General features: G+C 42.3%; 1 protein-coding gene across 1 annotated transcript; it reads right to left on the reverse strand.

Moving 5' to 3' along the window:
• Window positions 1-227: 227 nt before the first annotated feature.
• Window positions 228-18,298, reverse strand: LOC126452201 (centrosomal protein of 135 kDa-like). The gene is made up of 5 exons (XM_050091039.1): window positions 18,123-18,298; window positions 14,830-15,025; window positions 8,482-8,644; window positions 5,010-5,144; window positions 228-407 (listed from the first exon to the last, which is right to left on the reverse strand). The coding sequence occupies exons 1-5, from the start codon at window positions 18,286-18,288 to the stop codon at window positions 333-335; spliced, it is 735 nt and encodes a 244-aa protein (XP_049946996.1). The 5' UTR covers window positions 18,289-18,298; the 3' UTR covers window positions 228-332.
• Between the last annotated feature and the right edge of the window lie 3,356 nt (window positions 18,299-21,654).

Consider the following 21,654-nt stretch of genomic DNA (forward strand, 5'->3'; position numbering starts at 1 on the left):
AAGCCAAAAACACTGTTTTATAATGCAATATATTAAAAGCTTGATTGTAAGGAAAGCTATTTGAAGAATAAAGATACAGGTACCCAAGCACTTTAGACGTCCACACCACTTGTTATGTGAAGAAGGCACGCAAATAGCATTCAGTTTATATGGGAAATAATGGGATGTCATCACACATTGGCAGTTACATAAGAACGCCATGGTCAATAAATAAAATTTTACCTTCAATGTGGACTGGCAGACTTAAGCTAGAAGCTGGCCTAGAGTATTGCTGTAATGGTGATAAAGATAATGGATTATTTAGGATAGGATGAAGGGTCTAATAACTGTGGTCACACCAACTGGTTAATGACCATCACAATAGCCATAACAGCGAAGGCCATGGAAACAAATAAGTGAACAGGCACCTGCAAATGGCAACAGAAATGAGAGAAATACTGAAATAAAAATAAAACATTAACAAGAAAATAATTAACAAAAGAGAACACTTACATATACACAAACACAAAAGAAAATGCAAGCAAATAAAGCTGTACTAAAGCACGAAAAAATATTAAGAGGCAAGTTGGAAAGCAGAAACGGGAAATAAAAGAACAGAAAAGAAAAGATATGCATACAAAAGATATACTCCTTAAACAGCTACCCATTAGTCACTTCAACTCCAGTTTCTGCTTTTGCCAACAATCATATAACAGGACTTAGCTTAGAAACAGTAATAATTTCTTGAAACACCAAAAAGTATCACAATTTGTCCAACACTCTCCTCCTTCCTGTAGTAACATTACTGCCAAGAACTGTCCTATGCAATTCATGATGATAAATTCATGTCTCTTGTAGCTCATATCTCTTAAGCACTTCAGAGCTTTCCAGGTAACAATCATAACTCTTTCTGTGCAAAAGTGGTTTAACATTCTGATTTTACATTTCAACATGTTAAAGTACGGAAGCTTTCCACACTTCGATTAATTTTTTGTGCATACATTTCACGGTTTGCAACCAATATTTTTTTTAGTGAATACACCTTTTAACAGGACAGTAACATCAGAATGATATATCCATTTCATTGTTTATGACACACACAAATCTTATGTGTGACTAAATTAATAGATACTTTGTAATAGTTCTCTATGCAACAACTGTTTTCCACAATTTTATTTTGGCAACCATTCAATGTTATTATTGCAATCATTTAATACAAATATGGAAAATTATGACATTACAGTTCATTTTCATTTATCTTGAAAAATACCAAATGCGAATTTTCCATATATACTGCCATTGCATAAAAACAGTTGATGAAAATGTAAATTAGTGGCTGGAGACTTTCTTACTATTTCATTTGTATCCTTTATTAACTGTATCAACAGTATCACCATCTTTTCAACTGTTTGCATTTCTTTCATACTTATCCTGGATTGTGTGTTAGTCATTAATTTGACTAAATAAAGAACAAATCATAAGTTTGTCAGGAGCTAGGTATCCTCTGTGGGACAGCTATGTTCTGATACTATCAGGTTAGATACAAATACTTTCCACTGTGGAACACACACCCCAGATACTGCTCTGTGTAGCAGAAAATTCAGAGTATATCTATACAGTGAAGTAAAACTCCTTACTGTCTTCTTGAATGTCTAGACAATGATCAGCTATTGCTGATACTATTGTAAGCATACCAGACAAATTTATGTTGATTACCTTCCCTACAAGCAAGGGAATTTCCTCTTGAACCATGTATTTTGGTTATATCAATATCTGTTGTTCTCACATCGATTTCCATTGCCTGATGAGCATACTTCTTCATTTCTTTCAGTTTTGCATCACTTTCTGTTTCATCCATCTCTATCAGATGATATGCTATTTATTTACTTCTGCAGCCTCACATCGATTTCCATTGCCTGATGAGCATACTTCTTCATTTCTTTCAGTTTTGCACCACTTTCTGTTTCATCCATCTCTATCAGATGATATGCTATTTATTTACTTCTGCAGCTATTTTAAATCTCTAATGAGATGATTCCTCTTCAGTTCGAGCAGTAGCTTCTTTTTTAAAGTTCAAGCACTTTGTGTATTTCTTGAGCCATTGTCAGTTGAAGCCAATGACTCTTCTATGTCCAGCTTCCAGTGAAAGTTTTCCTTGTAGAGCATCTCTCTCTATCTCTCTCTCTCTCTCTCTCTCTCTCTCTCTCTCTCTCCCTCTCTCTCTCTCTCTCTCTCTCTCTCTCTCACCCCCCCCCCCCCTTTTCCCTCCTCTTCCTTTCCACACTCAATCAAAAAAGGTGAGAAAGCAACTGCATTTCTAACTTGTGCCTCACTGCACATTCCCCCATCTTCCTCCCATGTAAGAAACATGACAATCTAGCATTTAACACTGCTCATCTGCTAACTTTATTTTCTGGTTCAAGAGGGGATGAGGGAGTGGTTTGCTCTTTTTTTTTAATTTATTTTTTATGTCAAACTTCGTATTTACTCATGCTCATAAGATATCAATTATTCCTTACTTTTTCTCCTCTCCCTCCTACAACTACCACCAGTACAACCTACCACCTACAACAACAACAACAACAACAACAACAACAACTGCTGTTGCTCCTCCTCTCTTATCACCATGGTAAGTGTGGTTGGGTATCAAGAATCCTAGATGATATATTCAAAATATACTGGGTTGGAATTTCTTATTGCCATTCATTATTTGATAGTCACTTCTTTGCTGCAACAAAAAAATTAATATCTCCTCATATTATTGAATAGTATAATTCTTCCTCTGTTCATTTAATTTTCTTACTTGTCTTCTCCATCTGATGTGCTATATGTTAAAAAAACAAAAAATATGGGATTTTTTACATAGTTCTTCAACTACATCACACCACTGATGTCACTGTGAGGGGGCTAAAATATTTTTGTAACTGAAAATATTACATGTAATCAGCACCTGACATTTGTTGTTTGTAAAATGCTGCACAAATTTAAAAGCTTGTCATGCTACATGTGTGAAGACAAAGCCTTAGAGTTTTGAAATGGACTGTTAAAAAGAGCGATGATTGGGGAACTTTTTGACTGGAATGTTTGCTTTTGCAAAAACTTCAACAGTTTATTTTCTGAAACTCTTTTTCCTGTACAGAAGCTTTCAACAAATGATCATTTTGTTGAGGAGCAGCATTATTTTGCTGTTGATAAACCGAAAGGATCTCTGATCTAAAGTGTTTCTTGATATTATTATATTTTTCCCAGCCCAATTTTATTCTTACATAATCTGCAGCATATTAATTCTAATCTTGTGTGGGCACTCAAAGCTATGCTACCCATACTTGACGACACTATATATAGAGCTGACAAAGAGCTTAGAATAGCAGAAGAACTGAAAATAACTATTCACACATTACAAGAAGAAATTCGGAGCGGTCAAAATATGCTAACAGGTTCTGTTTTCCAGTTGCTATAGTGCAGTGAGTGGAAACTATATACTGGCAAATGGCTGCAGGCACATACAAACTAAAATTTTGACCACCAAACAGATGAGGAACGGTGTGGGGAAACAATCCTCACCTCCCTCTGCCATGGCAGCAGCTTAAACTCGTGTTCTGCATAAGCAGAACTGACGTGGTCACAGGGATTGCCGATTCCTTCTGGTGTTGTGAGGGTCATAATTGAAATCAAAGATCGACCAGCCTTAGTCTTTTCACTCATTTCAACATAAGGAAAGAAAACAACGCGTATACGAATGGATACTGCACAGCTGCTTGCTGAGGTGGGTAGTGTGTTGTAAATGAGGTAGTTCAGGTCTGACGTCTAGCAGTATTTGATGCAACCACAATTCAGTACAACCCCCACCTAAAACTGCCATGTTAAAAGCTTCTGCACTACATCAACTTTTCAATTTAAGCTAGCAGACAAACATATGCCTTTCTCTGTTCTACGATGCTAGGTCCATGGCTGACTACTACGTTGCACTAGGTGGCATGTATCTTAGGCCATTTTGGCACCAATAAATGGCTTGGCACCAAAGACTCAAGTGCACTGGTATGTTGTTGCATTTGTGTGCATTTTGTTTTGTAAACATATGCTTATGGATTGGGGGGAGCAGATAGAATAGAGGATATTAATTAAGTATGGGCAGTCATGAATACCATAAAGTGTAAAAAGCCAGAAAATGTGACAGAGAGGAGGAAATTAAATACTTCATGGGGTATGAGAGTGACAAATGCACTGGAGTGCCTCTGTGAAGTCTAACTGCAAGACACCCCTCACCTCAATGGCCCATATAAGACTGTAAATAAGTTGTACAATAACTCTTCTAACTCAACCCATGTGCTTTAAGTTTAATGTTTGAGTCAGAGTATGGCGCAAACTGCACAATGGCATCAATCTTGGCCACTGGCAATGGCTTTCGTAAATCAATTGAACTTCCAACACGTGGAATTTTTATCCTGATTTTCCTACACATGTAAATGCTCTATCATTACAACTTCCAGCCCTTTACATACATAATATTTTATTCGTCTGTAAGAAGTGCATGACGACGACTTATTTCAGGATTTCACAAAAGACCCACCTACAAGCACTTACACTTCATAGCAAAATACAAGTGGTGGGAGTGGATTGGGAGGAGCAGATAAAATGAAGTCAATTATGATAGATAAAATGAAGTCAATTATGATAGTTCAAATGAAGATGCCTGTGGCCCATTTTTTGAAGTAATCCACTGGTGTGTCTAGTTTTACATACTGTATCACTACAAAATACACTTTCTACACATGTATTAGTATCAAGAGTATTCTGTAGAAAACACATGAAGACTGTTAAGCTTTCCCAGTGAAAATATTTCTGACTTGTAACGGACAAGAATCGAAATAACTTACAGCAAATGAATATAAAATCAAAAAAGGTGTTAAAAATGAGTAGAATTCCAGCATTAACAAGATATGTCACACACATCAGTGCGAGTATTACCAAAATGATAAATTAACTTCAATGTTAACTTAAGAACAAGCAAAATTAGGCAAATTACTCACAGCATATGTCTGATTAAGCAAACTACCACCGTCTTGTTTCAGTATTTCAAGTTCTTTTATCAGACGAGTTTGTTCATCATTGCATTTTGCATACCTCTCTTTCACAAGCACAAGTTCTTCCTCAAGACAATTCACCTAGAAAGCAAAAAAGAAACATTTTAATTAAATATTTTAATATGTTACATTCATGTTAGAATACAGTTGATTATGCAAAAAGCCTTCGAGTAAATAGTACACTGCAGACTATAGTTATATTAACGCTACAAAATGTAAAAAATCTTTATTTCATGCTTAACTTTTAAATGTTTCTTGCCAATATTTCAACTTTTTCCATTATTAAAGACACTTCTGAAGCCATATATTTTCCTACTAACTTTATGCTCAATCTAAGTATAGTTCCATATCAATGAAAATAATCAGTTCTTGAAAAGATAATGTAATTTGATGGATAAAAAAATCTACTCTCCAAGTGGTGGCAGGAGAGCACACAAATAAAAGTTAAAGTTTGCTTGCTTTTGGAGCCAGTGGTTCCTTCCTCTGGCAGAAGTGTTTAGGGGAAAGGAAGAGGGGTGAAGGAAAAGGACTAGTAAGGTCTTTCCTTCTCATCTTGTCCGTTAAGTCTCTCCTGACCTGGTGTTCTGAATGACTTTTTCAAATTCTACCCTTTTTCCTAAGCATCACCAGTCCTTTTCCTTCACTCCTCTACCTTCCTTTTCAACCCTTCTGCCAGGAAGGAGAGACACTGGCTCCAAAAGCATGTAAACTATAATACCTTTTATGTTTGTGTTCTCCTGCTGCTGATTGGTGAGTAATTTTTTATCTATCCAATTACAAAGTATAGTTCGAGTAACCTTTTGACGAAATTATCATTTTGTGAGTCAGGGTGTAAGCAATTTTTTTACTCCATCATAAAAGTGCCTACTCTTCCTCCCCACATACGTCAATTTTAAAAACAGTTGACCGTCATTTGACAAAATTATACAGACTGTACAATTTATGTGCCAACGTTTCCCATTCACAGGACTACGAAAGTCTCAATGTTTCATATACACGATGTGACCCAAAGTATCCGGACACCCCCAAAAACATACGTTTTTCACATTAGGTGCAGCCAGGAACTCCGTATCAGTTACCTCAGTAGTCATTAGACATCGTGAGAGAGCAGAATGGGGCGTTCCGTGGAACTCATGGACTTCTAATGTAGTCAGGTGATTGAGTGTCACTTGTGTCATACATCTGTATGCGAGATTTCCACATTCCTAAACATCCATATGTCCACTGTTTCCTATGTGATAGTGAAGTGGAAACATGAAGGGACATGTACAGCACACAAGCATACAGGCCGAACTCATCTGGTGGCTGACAGAGACTGTTGACAGTTGAAGAGGGTCATAATGTGTAATAGACAGACATCTATCCAGACCATCACACAGGAATTCCAAACTGCATCAGGATCCACTACAAGTACTATGACAGTTAGGCGGGAGGTGCGAAAACTTTGATTTCACGGTCAAGCGGCTGCACATAAGCCACACATCACACCGGTAAATGCCAAGCAATGCCTTGATTGCTGTAAACACTGGACGATTAAACAGTGGAAAAACGTTGTGTGTGGTGACGAATCACGGAACACAATGTGGCAATCAGATGACAGGTTGGGGGTATGGCAAGTGCCCAGTGAATGTCATCTGCCAGCGGGTGTAGTTCCAACAGTAAAATTTGGAGGCGGTGGTGTTATGGTGTGGTTGTGTTTTTCATGGAGAGGCCTTGTACGCCTTGTTGTTTTCCATGGCACTATCACAGCACAGGCCTACATTGATGTTTTAAGCACCTTCTCAATTCCCACTGTGCAATTTGGGGATGGTGACTGTGTCTTTCAACATGATGAAGCACCCGTTGATAATGCACAGCCTGTGGCGGAATGGTTACGCGACAATAACATCCCTGTAATGGACTGGCCTGCACGGAGTCCTGACCTGAATCCTATAGGAACACCTTTGGGATGATTTAGAATGCCGATTTCGTGCCAGGCCTCACCAACTGACATCAATACCTCTCCTTGGTGCAGCACTCCATGAAGAATGGACTGCCATTCACCAGGAAACCTTCCAGCACCTGATTAAACGTATGCCTCCGTCACTGAGGCTAGAGGTGGCCCAGCACCATATTGAATTCCAGCATTACTGATGGAGGGCACCACAAACTTTTAACTCATTTTCAGCCAGGTGTCCGGGTACTTTTGATCACATAGTGTACATTATGCAGACAGGTGTCAAGGTGTCGCACTACAAACCATCTTGCGAACTGTAGCTTATTCTGAATTTTGTAATGAGCTACTCAACTTTTGCTATACATTGTGAAGCTGACCAAAGAATAGTCTCCATGGAACATCACAGCAGAAACAATAAACTTAGCAGAACTGAAAAGTGATGCAATCATGTTCAATTAACTTTTAGAAAATGGAACAAGGAATTTAGTTTAACACCACACCAGAATATAGTGGATTTCTATAGGTTTTATTTATATTATTTGCTATAAAAATAGATTTATTAAGCTTGCTTTGTGATTTGGGTGCCTACTCATTACATTTCGATTTTGTTTTGTTTTGTTTATAATATGACAATACGGCTAATAGACTGAGGACTATGCTGTCTCTGAAGGCCCTCTTGCATTATCTCACTCCTTAGAAACCTTCACTCACACTGGCTTAAACAACCAGTTTTATCTAGCATGGTTTCAAAGGTTAAACCAACTATAACAAGAGAGTTTGTACATATTTTTAACTACTGCATATATTGGTGGGGAAAGGATGGAGTTTAGTAGTTTAACAATCCTCCACCAACACAATTAGAAACTGAGTATGGACACAGACTGCACAAAGATGGGGGGGGGGACAAACTGGGTATGCTTATTCTATGGAATCAATCTGGCAAATTAAACTTATTCTGGTTGGCTACACAGGGATATAATTTGGAGTCCAGTTTCTTGGGCACTACATTGCTGCATTCAGCATGAGTGGGGGATAAACTATTACAGCCACTCTTGCTTATTCATATACAGCCCCTATTGTTATGAGCCATTTGTTAACTAAAGGTAACTAGATTCACTATTTTGCACAGCTCTGTCACTGCACAATGTAATTCATACTCCACAATTTTTTAAACTTTCAAATGATACTATAACTATAAATCAAAAGTAACTAATTAAAATTGGGTTCCAAGAAAACAAAACCTTAAGTTTCCTTTTGAAAACGTTACAAATGAATCAGTTCAGTCAGCATATTTCAGCAGTTGTCTTTTGAGGAATAACATTAATTTTTTATGTACTGACAAGAATTACAATTCTACATGTCTAAAATATGAGACTGTTGAAAGAAAATATTTTACAGTAGCAGTCCTTATTTTCTGGAAGCCTTTAGGCTTTCTATGTTACTAAAGATATCACATAACAATTATCACAAAAGAACTACTACCTTCTCAGTCATTTTTGACCTCTGGTTCTTAAGTTCATCCACTTCTTCTAAGGAGTTACCAATAGGATGACTTGACAAATGTGATTTCAGTGCTTCCAATTCTTCCTGAATTTGAATTTGGTCACTGCACTGTTTGTTCAACTTCACACATTCCGCTCTTAACCTGAAACAATGACAAAGAATATTTGTTAAAACAACCGAGATTATAACATGGCACTGCACACTCTTTAAACTCCACACAAGAATATGAACTTCGTAAGTAACCTGCATCAAAATACCACACCAATAATCCATGCTGACCAGTACAACCTCTGGTCAAATTTTTAAATAAATTCCAGTCTTCCATAGATATCCCAATACCAACAACAGTTACTGTCCAATGACTATTTATCAGTGCAACACCATTGACATATGTTGAATAGACAAAGATTGCTACCAGTAGAGCTGAAATGCTGCAAAACGAATGAAGACACTGTTGTATGTAATAGCTTCTCTAGGAGGAGCAGCTGCTTCTAGAAAGTGATGATAATTTCAGTGACAGTTCTGAAAGTTTTTCAAGACACGGATGCTGAGGCTAGTGAAAGTGACTGCAATTCAGAAACATCTGACAACAAGACACTACTGCAGAAGACGGTACCTAGAGCATTTGTGCATGCTAGTTCAGTTTGTAATCAATAATTGTTCAGTGGTAGTAGTGTTATAGTTGTGCCTCTGAAACAATGTGATGTGATGAGGTGTTTTGTGGATGATGCTTTGTGCACAATAATAGCTAAACAGACAAACTTATATGCAGAACAGTTCCTAGCTTCTCATTCCAATTTACCAGTACACCCCAGAGTTTGCAGTTGGCAGGACACTACACATGACTTATTCAGGAAACTGATGAGTGAAAAGCAGTTTCATCTCTTATTAAAATTCCTCCACTTTTGCTGACAATACCTTGTATGACCCACTAGGCACTGTCATCAGAAAACTGTTCAAAATTCACCCCATTACGGAGCATCGGCGGCGTAAATTCAGATCAGTATACGCACCAGAAAGGAACATCACCACTGATGAATTGTCGTTGCTACAGAAATGAAGGCTTGGAGGGAGGCAATATATTGCATCAAAGCGTAGCAGATTTGGCATAAAATTGTACGAACTCTGTGACAGCAGCTCCAGGTACGTATGGGACTATATTGTTCACACTGATAGGACACTAATTGTGGTAGACACTATCCAGATGAAAAGATAACCTCTCGAATTGTTCTGGAGCTTGAACGCGATCTACTCAGGAAAGACCACTGAATTTATCTTGACAACTGGTACACCAGTCCAGATTTGGTGGATAAACTAACCAGCACTAACACCAACATTGTCGGCACAATGTGGCAAGACAGGAAGGGGTTCGCTGACTTCGTAAAAAAGGAAAAACTGAAGAAAGGAGAGTATATAACAGGGTACAGACGCAAGCAGATGGCAAGGAAATGGAAGGACAAAAGAGACGTTGTTATGGTCAGCACCTTCTGTGACAATACATTTTTAAATGTAAACTCGAAGAAGGGAACCCTTCAAAAGCCGCATGTTTTTGCTGACTATAACAAGAATATGGGGGGGGGGGGGGGGGGGGGGCGCATGCGATTCTGTTACAAAGCTACCAGATGGCCAGGATGCAGACTGAAAAAATATTATCAGAATCATTTCCGTCACTTGTAGGACATTGCATGCTTCAATGCATACATTCTGTACAAGAAGCATGGTGGCGAACAAAGTAGAATGAGCTTCACAATTAGTCTTGGCGAACAGCTGACCATATCTTCACCACAACAAGGGACATCAGTAGGACAGGACACCCACCTCGAACACCGAAAGCAACGCACCTTACAGCCAGGCATTTTCCAGACCTTCTGCCACCCACAATGAAGGAAAGACCAACAAGGAGGTGTGTAGTGTGCACGAGAAAAGGCCTTCGCAAAGAGACTTCATACCGGTGCGCAGAATATGAAATTTTGTTGTGTGCAGCACCTTGTTTTGAAGCGTTTCACACTGAAAATGACTTGTAATATTGTAAAAATATAGTTTTGTTAACTTCTGCAATATATTTTATTCATTTCCATCCAATATCAATTTAAATTCAACAACGAAAACGTGAAGGAAAACTTTTATGCGCAAGAACAGTACGCAGCACCACCACGACATGCTGGTGCATCTTACCCACTGCGGAAGAGGCGCACGTGCACAAACTACCCACTTAGCGGGTTAAAGCACTGCATCGAGGGTGGGAAACGTGGTTTTGCATAACTACAGTATACCAGATATTAGCATTCTTAGGAAGTCAATACCCTCTCAATAGTGAGGATGAATTCTCTAGTGACAACATAGTTGTCTGGCAGGACTCTAAGTACATGATATAAAGTGCGCCTCCTTGCTAATCCAAGTTTTTGCACAATTCCTCATTCCCCTACAGTGTAAGTCCTGGGTAAAAATTAAACCCTGTGCCATGTTCAGGCTCTTATGGGGTGCTACAGCAACAGATAGGTCACCAAATTTCTTGCAAGAGGGTAACAGGACTGGGCAGGATTTGTCGTTTCAATTTAAGACAAGCACTTCATAGTTTACTGAGGGAGTAGTTTTCTCCCAATGCATAGGTTTAGTAGATAGAACGGACCCTCCATCAGTCCAGGTGCAAACAAGGCACTGAGGGGAATAGGTTTCTGCAGTTTGCTTGATTTTGCTTTTGTCTCCTGGAGTGGCCATGGAGGGAAAGTTCTTGGGATCGTAATGGTCTGCACTGAATCAGTCAGGTTAGTCTGAAGAGATTGCCAGAGCCTCATGCATACTGGATGGTAACTTCAGATTTGACTGAATGTGATATATACCATGATGGTGCACAGTCCAAACAATGGCTCTACTTCATGGCCACCACCAAGCCATAACAATCTCAGTGGCCCCAAATGGACAGGCACCTATTACTCATCATGATCCCGAGAGGCAATACCACGGGCATCAATACTGCATTCCCTGCATAGTCACGGGGCTTGCAACTGTATGGGTACCTTCCAACTCACTCATATGGACTGGCTACCATACTGACAAGGGAAGCTCCCCATCACACCCCCCTCAGATTTAGTGGTAAGAGGGCTCAGTGGACAGCCCACCAAAAACTGAACACAGATCAAGCATGAAAACAGGAAGGGGGTCTAACGAATTTTGAAAAAAAAAAGCAAAATAGAAACAGTGAATGGTCCAAGGGCACGAAATGCAATAAAGAGGGCTCGACAGAGCAGCTGCATCGTGGGTAAGTGGTCACGGTGATGGACTATCAGGCGGGTGAGCCGTGTTCAAACCTCCCTCGTGCCTTTTTTTCCTTTTTTGTTGCATTCAAGTTTGTGTCAATATTTTGATGTAACATCGTTTTGCAACAGCAAGGTGTAAGAAAGGGACCTAAAATGACAGTCGATTCTACATCTACGTGATTACTCTGCAATTCACAATAAAGTGCCTGGCAGATTCTGCAGAACTACTCTATTAGCAGCCGAACGGAAATCTCTTTTGAATGGGAACTGCAAATGTTTGATGACAAGGTGGCAAGTGAACCAAATCCTAAACTGAAAAAAAGTTGGGTGTGTCATACACGGCATTAGTGACAGAACGTGTGTCATATGAAGGGAATCTCTTACTGACGCAACAACTTGTATGCCTCGTAAGTGAGTGTGATATGGCTCCTTGCCAGAGTTAGGTGTTTGTATGAATGTGAATGTGATCACTCCCAAGGGAATGAAAACGTAACAGTTTGTCACATAAGCTGCAACAAATTAATGCAACTGTTTCACAATCACACAGTTTACCTGTGCTCTGTCAAAACATATGTTTTTAGTGTTTTTGAAGTTGTGTTCCCTTTTGGAAGTTTTGACTCTTGAATTCCTTTATTGTAACATAGTTCACACCTGTTTGTTTGTTGTTTTCATTTTTATGAGCCAAGTATGAGGTATCTCACCTGCTCTCACTATGCATTAAGTTTGCTTGCAACAATAACATATTCTTACCACAGGGCTCATATTCTATAACCAATGTATAGTATGACAACTACCAAGACTATGGAAAGAGAACAAACATTTCAATGATGGGATGGACAGTTCATAATATTGTGGAAATAGAAAAATGGCCCGAAGAAGGTTTGAAAATGACTTGTACACTTTACAGTCCAGCACTGTGACCACTTAACCGTGACAGCGCGGCAATCCCTTTTCCCTCCATATTAAAATTCTGAGGCTTGGACTGTTCACTGTTTCTATTTTGCTTTTTTTCCCCCACAATTCAGTACACCTTCTTCCTGTTTTCATGCTTGCTTTGTGTTCAGTGTTTGATGGGCTATCCACTGCACCATCTTACCACAAAATCTGAGGGGGTTACAATGGAAGTCTTCCTTGTCAGTAGTGGGCAACATTCCCTCCATTGCTTGCACTTTTCTATTTAAAAAATGGCACAGGAAAGGAAAAAGTACAACAATGGCATGCTCGCCATGCACATACAAAAAGAGTTGCGATTCAACAGGGAAGAGGGGATGAGTGAGGAAGTTTAGCTGGATCTTGCCTTCTGCATATCCTTAACACTTCTGTCAACTTTGAAATTTTCACCAATGTGGGCAATTATTTGATGTCTTCCAAAGTTACTCTGCCATTACCGTTACATCTCGTGACTGTTCTCGTACTTCCAATATGACTTCAATACAGCCCGAGTTCCATAAATGGTAACCTCACCTCAGTCATTGTTACTACTTGATGGTCTTCCACTGTACTGGTACACCACACCACCTCTACCATAAATGTAGTGCGAAGTGCCTACTCACGAAAAATTTAAAAGTTACACTAAACTTCTGCTTGAGATAGTAGCTTTCTTTTGAAATTATTGAATTACAAACAGTGAACATACTTTTGTTTGGATCACCCCCATCTCTGCCCCTGCATCTGCATCCCAGTGAATCTTCGTTGTATACTTTCCTTGAGAGCTACACATCTGAGCAGCAAGTTTAAAGCTGCCATTCCATTTGCATTGTCATAAGAGAAATTTTTTTTTCTTTTTGCTGCTGATGATTCGAGTACAAGACTAAAATGTAGTACCAGGCCTCTTACTGGAGTGGCAGCTAGTGGAAAGTTTGAAAACAACAGATAGTTCAGATCAAAACTGTGACAAAATTTAGTACATACAATTCATTGTTTCTCAAGTAATTCCATAAGCTATAAAATAGTCTGCTCAAACAGTGACACACAAGAAGTAGGCAGAATAAATTTTTGGGATTATGAATAGAACAATAATGTAACTGAAAAACTCCCACTATAATTAATGAAATACTTTAGTTCAGCTACATTCGAAAAATGAAGGAAATAGTTTCCAGTGCAAGTTTCCACTGACTAAGGAGTTACAGAAATATTTTTTCTTAAGGAAAGTATCTTACACGGATCATACATTCTAAGTACATTCTAAGAACATCTGCAGAGATCTCTGCAAAAAAAAACTGTGTGTCTTGACAATTATTTCACAAACATATATGGTGAACTGAACATCACATACTCCACACTGGGGAACTGGCAACATTAGGGCAGGTATGTACCTGGTACTATGGCAGACTATCTGCAGGAAGACCAATCTGTACCTCATTGGCAACAGTGCTGGACAGCTAGTTGTAAGTGCCCTGTGTATAAACTTGGGAAATAAAATGGTGTATTACTGACATCATCTAGGCCTATTTGTACCCCCACATATATATTCATTAAACTTCGTTTGTTGTTACCAACATTGCTCTTTCCTCAAAAATTAGTGTAATATCATGAATGAAATATAGAATCAAGAAGAACCTCTACAAAGACTTGAAGGCATTAACATCTATCAGTGCACAAATAAGTCAAATACATGTCTACTCATGCCTGTACCAAACAACCATTGTATGTTAAGTATCTTACATGGGTAAAATTGCCGAGTTAAAATTAAAGAAATTCTGTATTGCAAATTATTCTCTTTCATAGTGACTCTCAGTATAATATTTCTGGTTACTTTATAATTAACACTAGCACTGCAACACAATAACATTTTATAATATTAAATCATTTTGTTGTATTAACAGCCTTGACTTCTTTCCACATTACCAAAGTCCATTACATGAGATACATGAAGGTGAGGGAGGGAGGGAGGGAGGGAGGGAGGGAGGGAGGGAGGGAGGGAGGGAGGGAGGAAGGATTAATGGCTTGTGAATGATTAATGTCATTAGAGATGGAGCATAGGCTCCAAACAGATACAGAAGTCAGCTATATACTCTCCTGAAAGCAAGTTTAGTATGTTACCATCATGACACCTCATGGACTTATTGACCTGAGATTTTCAGCTTCCAGGATCATGCATCGGTTGGATAGCTGCTGAACTTCCTCTTTATCTTTATTGTCAGACATTAGTTCTGCACTATTTATACGTGCATCTAATTCAGCCTGAAGAGCATTCAGCCTATCCTTCATTTTTTCTGCCTCATTATGTCCTTGCTTCACACACTGCTGCACTTCCACAAGTTGCTCTGAAACAAAAATAATACAACTTGAAAAAATGCTAAGTTTACTGACTTCTTTTTCATAGAGAGATTAGAACTGTCTTTATTTTATTCTTCGAATTTACTTTTTTTTACTGTATGGTATTACAGAATGGCCTATTTATAACTCTCATTCATCAAGTTGTTCTGAATGCTTAACATAAATAAGTAAACACATATGACAAAGTGAAAAATGAAAATGAAGAAATATACACTCCTGGAAATTGAAATAAGAACACCGTGAATTCATTGTCCCAGGAAGGGGAAACTTTATTGACACATTCCTGGGGTCAGATACATCACATGATCACACTGACAGAACCACAGGCACATAGACACAGGCAACAGAGCATGCACAATGTCGGCACTAGTACAGTGTATATCCACCTTTCGCAGCAATGCAGGCTGCTATTCTCCCATGGAGACGATCGTAGAGATGCTGGATGTAGTCCTGTGGAACGGCTTGCCATGCCATTTCCACCTGGCGCCTCAGTTGGACCAGCGTTCGTGCTGGACGTGCAGACCGCGTGAGACGACGCTTCATCCAGTCCCAAACATGCTCAATGGGGGACAGATCCGGAGATCTTGCTGGCCAGGGTAGTTGACTTACACCTTCTAGAGCACGTTGGGTGGCACGGGATACATGCGGACGTGCATTGTCCTGTTGGAACAGCAAGTTCCCTTGCCGGTCTAGGAATAGTAGAACGATGGGTTCGATGACGGTTTGGATGTACCGTGCACTATTCAGTGTCCCCTCGATGATCACCAGTGGTGTACGGCCAGTGTAGGAGATCGCTCCCCACACCATGATGCCGGGTGTTGGCCCTGTGTGCCTCGGTCGTACGCAGTCCTGATTGTGGCGCTCACCTGCACGGCGCCAAACACGCATACGACCATCATTGGCACCAAGGCAGAAGCGACTCTCATCGCTGAAGATGACACGTCTCCATTCGTCCCTCCATTCACGCCTGTCGCGACACCACTGGAGGCGGGCTGCACGATGTTGGGGCGTGAGCGGAAGACGGCCTAACGGTGTGCGGGACCATAGCCCAGCTTCATGGAGACGGTTGCGAATGGTCCTCGCCGATACCCCAGGAGCAACAGTGTCCCTAATTTGCTGGGAAGTGGCGGTGCGGTCCCCTACGGCACTGCGTAGGATCCTACGGTCTTGGCGTGCATCCATGCGTCGCTGCGGTCCGGTCCCAGGTCGATGGGCACGTGCACCTTCCGCCGACCACTGGCGACAACATCGATGTACTGTGGAGACCTCACGCCCCACGTGTTGAGCAATTCGGCGGTACGTCCACCCGGCCTCCCGCATGCCCACTATACGCCCTCACTCAAAGTCCGTCAACTGCACATACGGTTCACGTCCACGCTGTCGCGGCATGCTACCAGTGTTAAAGACTGCGATGCAGCTCCGTATGCCACGGCAAACTGGCTGACACTGACGGCGGCGGTGCACAAATGCTGCGCAGCTAGCGCCATTCGACGGCCAATACCGCGGTTCCTGGTGTGTCCGCTGTGCCGTGCGTGTGATCATTGCTTGTACAGCCCTCTCGCAGTGTCCGGAGCAAGTATGGTGGGTCTGACACACCGGTGTCAATGTGTTCTTTTTTCCATTTCCAGGAGTGTACATAGTGCTTTTTCACAGCCTCGATATAGTTACTCATATTATCCTTTATTTATCAATATTACGGAAAATGATATATAGTGGGTCACTACGAACATTACACATAGTAATATTTACTATGCAGTTTTATGTACAGGGCTGTGGCATTTCTAACTTCAAAATCTAAAGATGGTATGTAACCAACTTTGGTTAGTAAAGAAACAGCTAGAAAGAAATAATGAACCACATTTCGTCCACAAGACGTAGTTAAACACACCTCATCAGTACAGGCTGAGTTTCTATACAACACATTATGACCTGTCCTGCTTTCTATTATAAGTGAACCAGCTTTCAATATTAATGCCTTCGATGCACAGGGTCTGTGTGATACACACACACATCCAGTGCAAATAGCGATAAAACTTTGAGTTATTAGAGCTTTCTGAAGGCATAAACCTGTGTACACAGACGAGTCTGTACTTCAAAGACCCATATACCTCTGCTATATATGTACTCTTTATGATTAGGTGTATGCTAGATCACTGTAGCCATCCTAATATTGCCAGTTTTAAGTTAGTGTACACGTGTGATGTATTGCAGCTAGTAATTAATTACATGTTAAAAATCTCATAATCTTGACAATATTCCACAACAAAATTTCATGTGACACTAATTTTATGATGGCTGCAAGGGCTACAACATGTAACTTCAAAACATATCCAGATCTAACCATTCTCCCTGGAGAAAGCTATGTTCCACTGCATTGATGAACTGTAGTTATTAACTATTGGACTGATAATGCCAGCTATCTGATAAATGCATTGCTGCAGAGATCCCAGTCTACAACTCCAACATGATCCCAATACAAGCTTCAATCCCTAAATCCAACCAAAACATTTTATATCAATCATTTCCCATATTTAACTCCCCCCACCCCCCAACAACTTCTACATACTTCCCAAAACACCCTCCTAATGCCTATTATGGTTGTTTACCATATTTCCACTGACAGGATTTTCATAATCTATCTTGTTGTATTAAGGTCAACAACCTCTTCCTTAACCATTTTTTGCACAGTTCCTAACCAATTTTGTCACTGTTGCTCTACTTTCTTATACATCAAATTCACCATATTTTATGCCTTGCTGTCATCAAACATTATCATATTTTCTCCTCCTACATCCCAGATCAAATCAGATCCAAAGCTCGTCTCATCCCTTGTAGATATGACAAATTATTCGTTCACCCACAAATGTGTATTACACAAAACTGTCCCAAAAGAACTAGTACTTTAATGCATACTATGACTGGGAATGGGAATTAGTTCAGCATAGACAAACTTTCCATCTAAGGGGATAAGAGTGTATTCTCTTCAAAAGCCCTTCACGAGTATAGAGCTACACCTTCCTGTCAATTACACATAATAACAGAGACAGAGGTAATATGGTTTGACTGTCAAAGTGGTCTACTTACTTCGCAAGCGCTCTGACTCATCACTATGATGACGAGAAGCTGCTACTTCCACTTGGAGCTTTTCCTCCAGTTTATGAACTTCCAGTTGCAGCTGATCTCTTGCAAATGTCAGTCGCTTTATAGTTTCATGTAATTTTCCCACAGTGTCAGATTTATTTTCAGCCATGAACTGATACACCTGAATAAATTGGCAAAAATAAAAACCCATCATTCTGGCACATATTCAACTGAAAGCAAAGACATTGTAGGAGAAAGAACATTGAACAAGAATTAACACACAACACACATTTTCAGGTTGTAGCAACCTTTCACTGACATAAAGTCATGAATTTATATGCACCTTGTCAAAGATAAATATGATTATATATTTTAAACAGCTAAGAATGTACACTGCCTTCTTTTCTCCATCTCGTATTTGCCATTGTTTATCACCAACTTTAGCCAAAACAAATGTGGTTTTGTTCAAACAAGATATCCTATTACATGTTGGGGAATACTGGTGTGTATGACAACTTTAAAAACAACACATGAATATTACCACAATGAGCAGAATGTGGCTGCTAATGATATGTGACTCATGCATTGAAACCCAGAAATTTTATCTGGTACAGAGCACCGAGGGTTTCGAATCCGCGCCAGACGGCACAGAATTCTATGATCACTAGAGGTCTCTGCAGCAGTCGCGCCTTAAGCCATGGCTGCGCGCGCTCCTGGCCCTGAGTCTAACGTGTGAGAGCCACTGTGGAGCACATGGTCCCAGCAGCCAATAGCGACATACCCTGTTGTGTATTTAGGCGGCTGCCTCTCACTCAGTGAAGCAGTCCGGTATTCGCGTTGAGTCAGTTGATATCTCTTTTACAGACATTGTGTGTTTACGTTGCTTGTGCTTACTTCCCGTTTACGAGTGGACGTTGTTTTGATTTTGTGAGGTTATCTCTTGTGACCCCATTGCTTAATACTTGGTTGTAGATCTTGGTGTCTTGTTCGGTTGTCTGTTGTCCTTCCATTTCCGTTCGTCCGTCTTGTTTGTTCACGGGCCGCTCCAATTTGATCCCGCAGCGTTTCGTTTGCGGCAAACCCACGGCCTTTCCTGTTGTGGTTACAACATTTCAAGTGTGCAAAGATACTATATGAGTAAAGATGATGCAAAGTCTCAGCCAGCAACTGTGACATGGTGAATTGTTATGGTCATTTATGAACAACTATAAAATCAGAAAATGACTACTACTAACAAACAAGCAGTCAAAAGAGAGAGCAGAATACAACCTAGCTTCAGATACACTTTCAAATATAATCACATTGAAAACTTTCACTGCAAAACTATCTGAAATTGTCTATGTGAAAGTACTATCGGTGCACATAGGTACATGGTGTGTGTGAGCCAATAAAACCATAATGCAGCAGCAGTGTTCAAACAGAAAGGAACATACCTGATGTAGGCGTGACGAAGAATGACCTATTACACTATTCCCTGATGAGACATGATTAATAACAAATCTGACAGTTCATATGTTTACATCCAAATCATAACAAATTAAATACAGTTTGCTCTTTCAGTTACTATTTACTAAACAAAGTAACATAGCATGCCTTGGGCAGCAGGCTGCATTTCTCTGACAGTTTGTTCTAGTCTTAGTATCAATATTTATCTTCTTTCATGTCATTTTGCAAAGGTCAGGGAGAGTTAAAATTTTGCATCTGCAGGAGGGCCATTTATTATAACTCTGTCCACGTATTTCAGCATATAATCAAACACAGAGAATACCAAGGACAAGATTTTTCCATTCCAGTCTACACTACTACATGAAAACAAGATGCTATTTGATGTTGTTACCAAAAATATCAAAAAGTTTGTGACCAATTTACTTCACATTTTTTAAACAATGCTCTGTCAATGGTTTTGCTGCTACGGGCATGCTACTTGCATTAAGTGTTGAGGTGGCTTTTGTTATGGCTGTACTGCTCACTAGATGCTGGTACCAGTGTGTGTGTGTGTGTGTGTGTGTGTGTGTGTGTGGGGGGGGGGGGGGGGGGGAGGGGAGGGGGGGGGGGGAGAGAGAGAGAGAGAGAGAGAGAGAGAGAGAGAGAGAGAGAGAGAGAGAGAGAGAAGAGAGAGAGAGAGAGAGAGAGAGAGAGAGAGGGAGGGAGGGAGGGAGAGGGAGGGAGGGGGGCCGAGAGAGAGAGAGAGGGAGGGAGGGAGGGAGGGAGAGGGAGGGAGGGGGGCCGGAGAGAGAGAGAGAGGGAGGGAGGGAGAGGGAGGGAGGGGGGGCCGAGAGAGAGAGAGAGGGAGGGAGGGAGGGAGGGAGGGGGGCCCCGAGAGAGAGAGAGAGAGGGAGGGAGGAGGGGGGGCCGAGAGAGAGGGATGGAGGGAGGGGGGCCGAGGGAGGGAGGGAGGGGGGCCGAGGGAGGGGAGGGAGGGAGGCCGACAGAGGGAGGGAGGGAGGGAGGCCGACAGCGGGAGGGAGGGAGGGAGGGAGGGAGGGAGGGAGGGGAGGCCGACAGCGGAGGGAGGGAGGGAGGCCGACAGCGGGAGGGAGGGAGGGAGGCCGACAGCGGGAGGGAGGGAGGGAGGGAGGGAGGCCGACAGCGGGGAGGGAGGAGGGAGGGAGGGAGGGGAGGCGACAGGGGGAGGGAGGGAGGGAGGGAGGGAGGGAGGGAGGGGAGGGAGGGAGGGAGGCTGACAGCGGGGGGAGGGAGGGAGGGAGGGAGGCCGACAGCGGGGGGAGGGAGGGAGGGAGGGAGGGAGGCCGACAGCGGGGGGGAGGGAGGGAGGGAGGGAGGGGAGGCCGACAGCGGGGGGAGGGAGGGAGGGAGGCCGACAGCGGGAGGGAGGGAGGGAGGGAGGCCGACAGCGGGAGGGAGGGAGGGAGGGAGGCCGACAGCGGGGGAGGGAGGGGAGGGAGGGAGGCCGACAGCGGGAGGGGGAGGGAGGGAGGGAGGGAGGGAGGCCGACAGCGGGAGGGTGGGAGGGAGGGAGGGAGGGAGGCCGACAGCGGGAGGGAGGGGAGGGAGGGAGGGAGGGAGGGAGGGAGGCCGACAGGGGGAGGGAGGCCGACAGGGGAGGGAGGCCGACAGGGGGGAGGGAGGCCGACAGGGGGAGGGAGGCCGAAGGGGGAGGGAGGCCGACAGGGGGAGGGAGGCCGACAGGGGGAGGGAGGCCGACAGGGGGAGGGAGGCGACAGGGGGAGGGAGGCCGACAGGGGGAGGGAGGCCGACAGGGGGAGGGATGGCCGACAGGGGGAGGGAGGCCGACAGGGGGGAGGGAGGCCGACAGGGGAGGGAGGCCGACAGGGGGAGGGAGGCCGACAGGGGAGGGAGGCCGACAGGGGGAGGGAGGCCGACAGGGGGGAGGGAGGCCGACAGGGGGAGGGAGGCCGACAGGGGGAGGGAGGCCGACAGGGGGAGGGAGGCCGACAGGGGGAGTGAGGCCGACAGGGGGAGGGAGGCCGACCAGAGGGAGTGAGGCCGACAGAGGGAGGGGTACAGAGGGAGGGGGGACAGAGCGAGGGAGGGAGGGAGGGGGACAGAGCGA

Source organism: Schistocerca serialis, unplaced genomic scaffold (assembly GCF_023864345.2).
Source record: "Schistocerca serialis cubense isolate TAMUIC-IGC-003099 unplaced genomic scaffold, iqSchSeri2.2 HiC_scaffold_831, whole genome shotgun sequence".
In the NCBI taxonomy this organism is placed as follows: Eukaryota; Metazoa; Arthropoda; class Insecta; order Orthoptera; family Acrididae; genus Schistocerca; species Schistocerca serialis.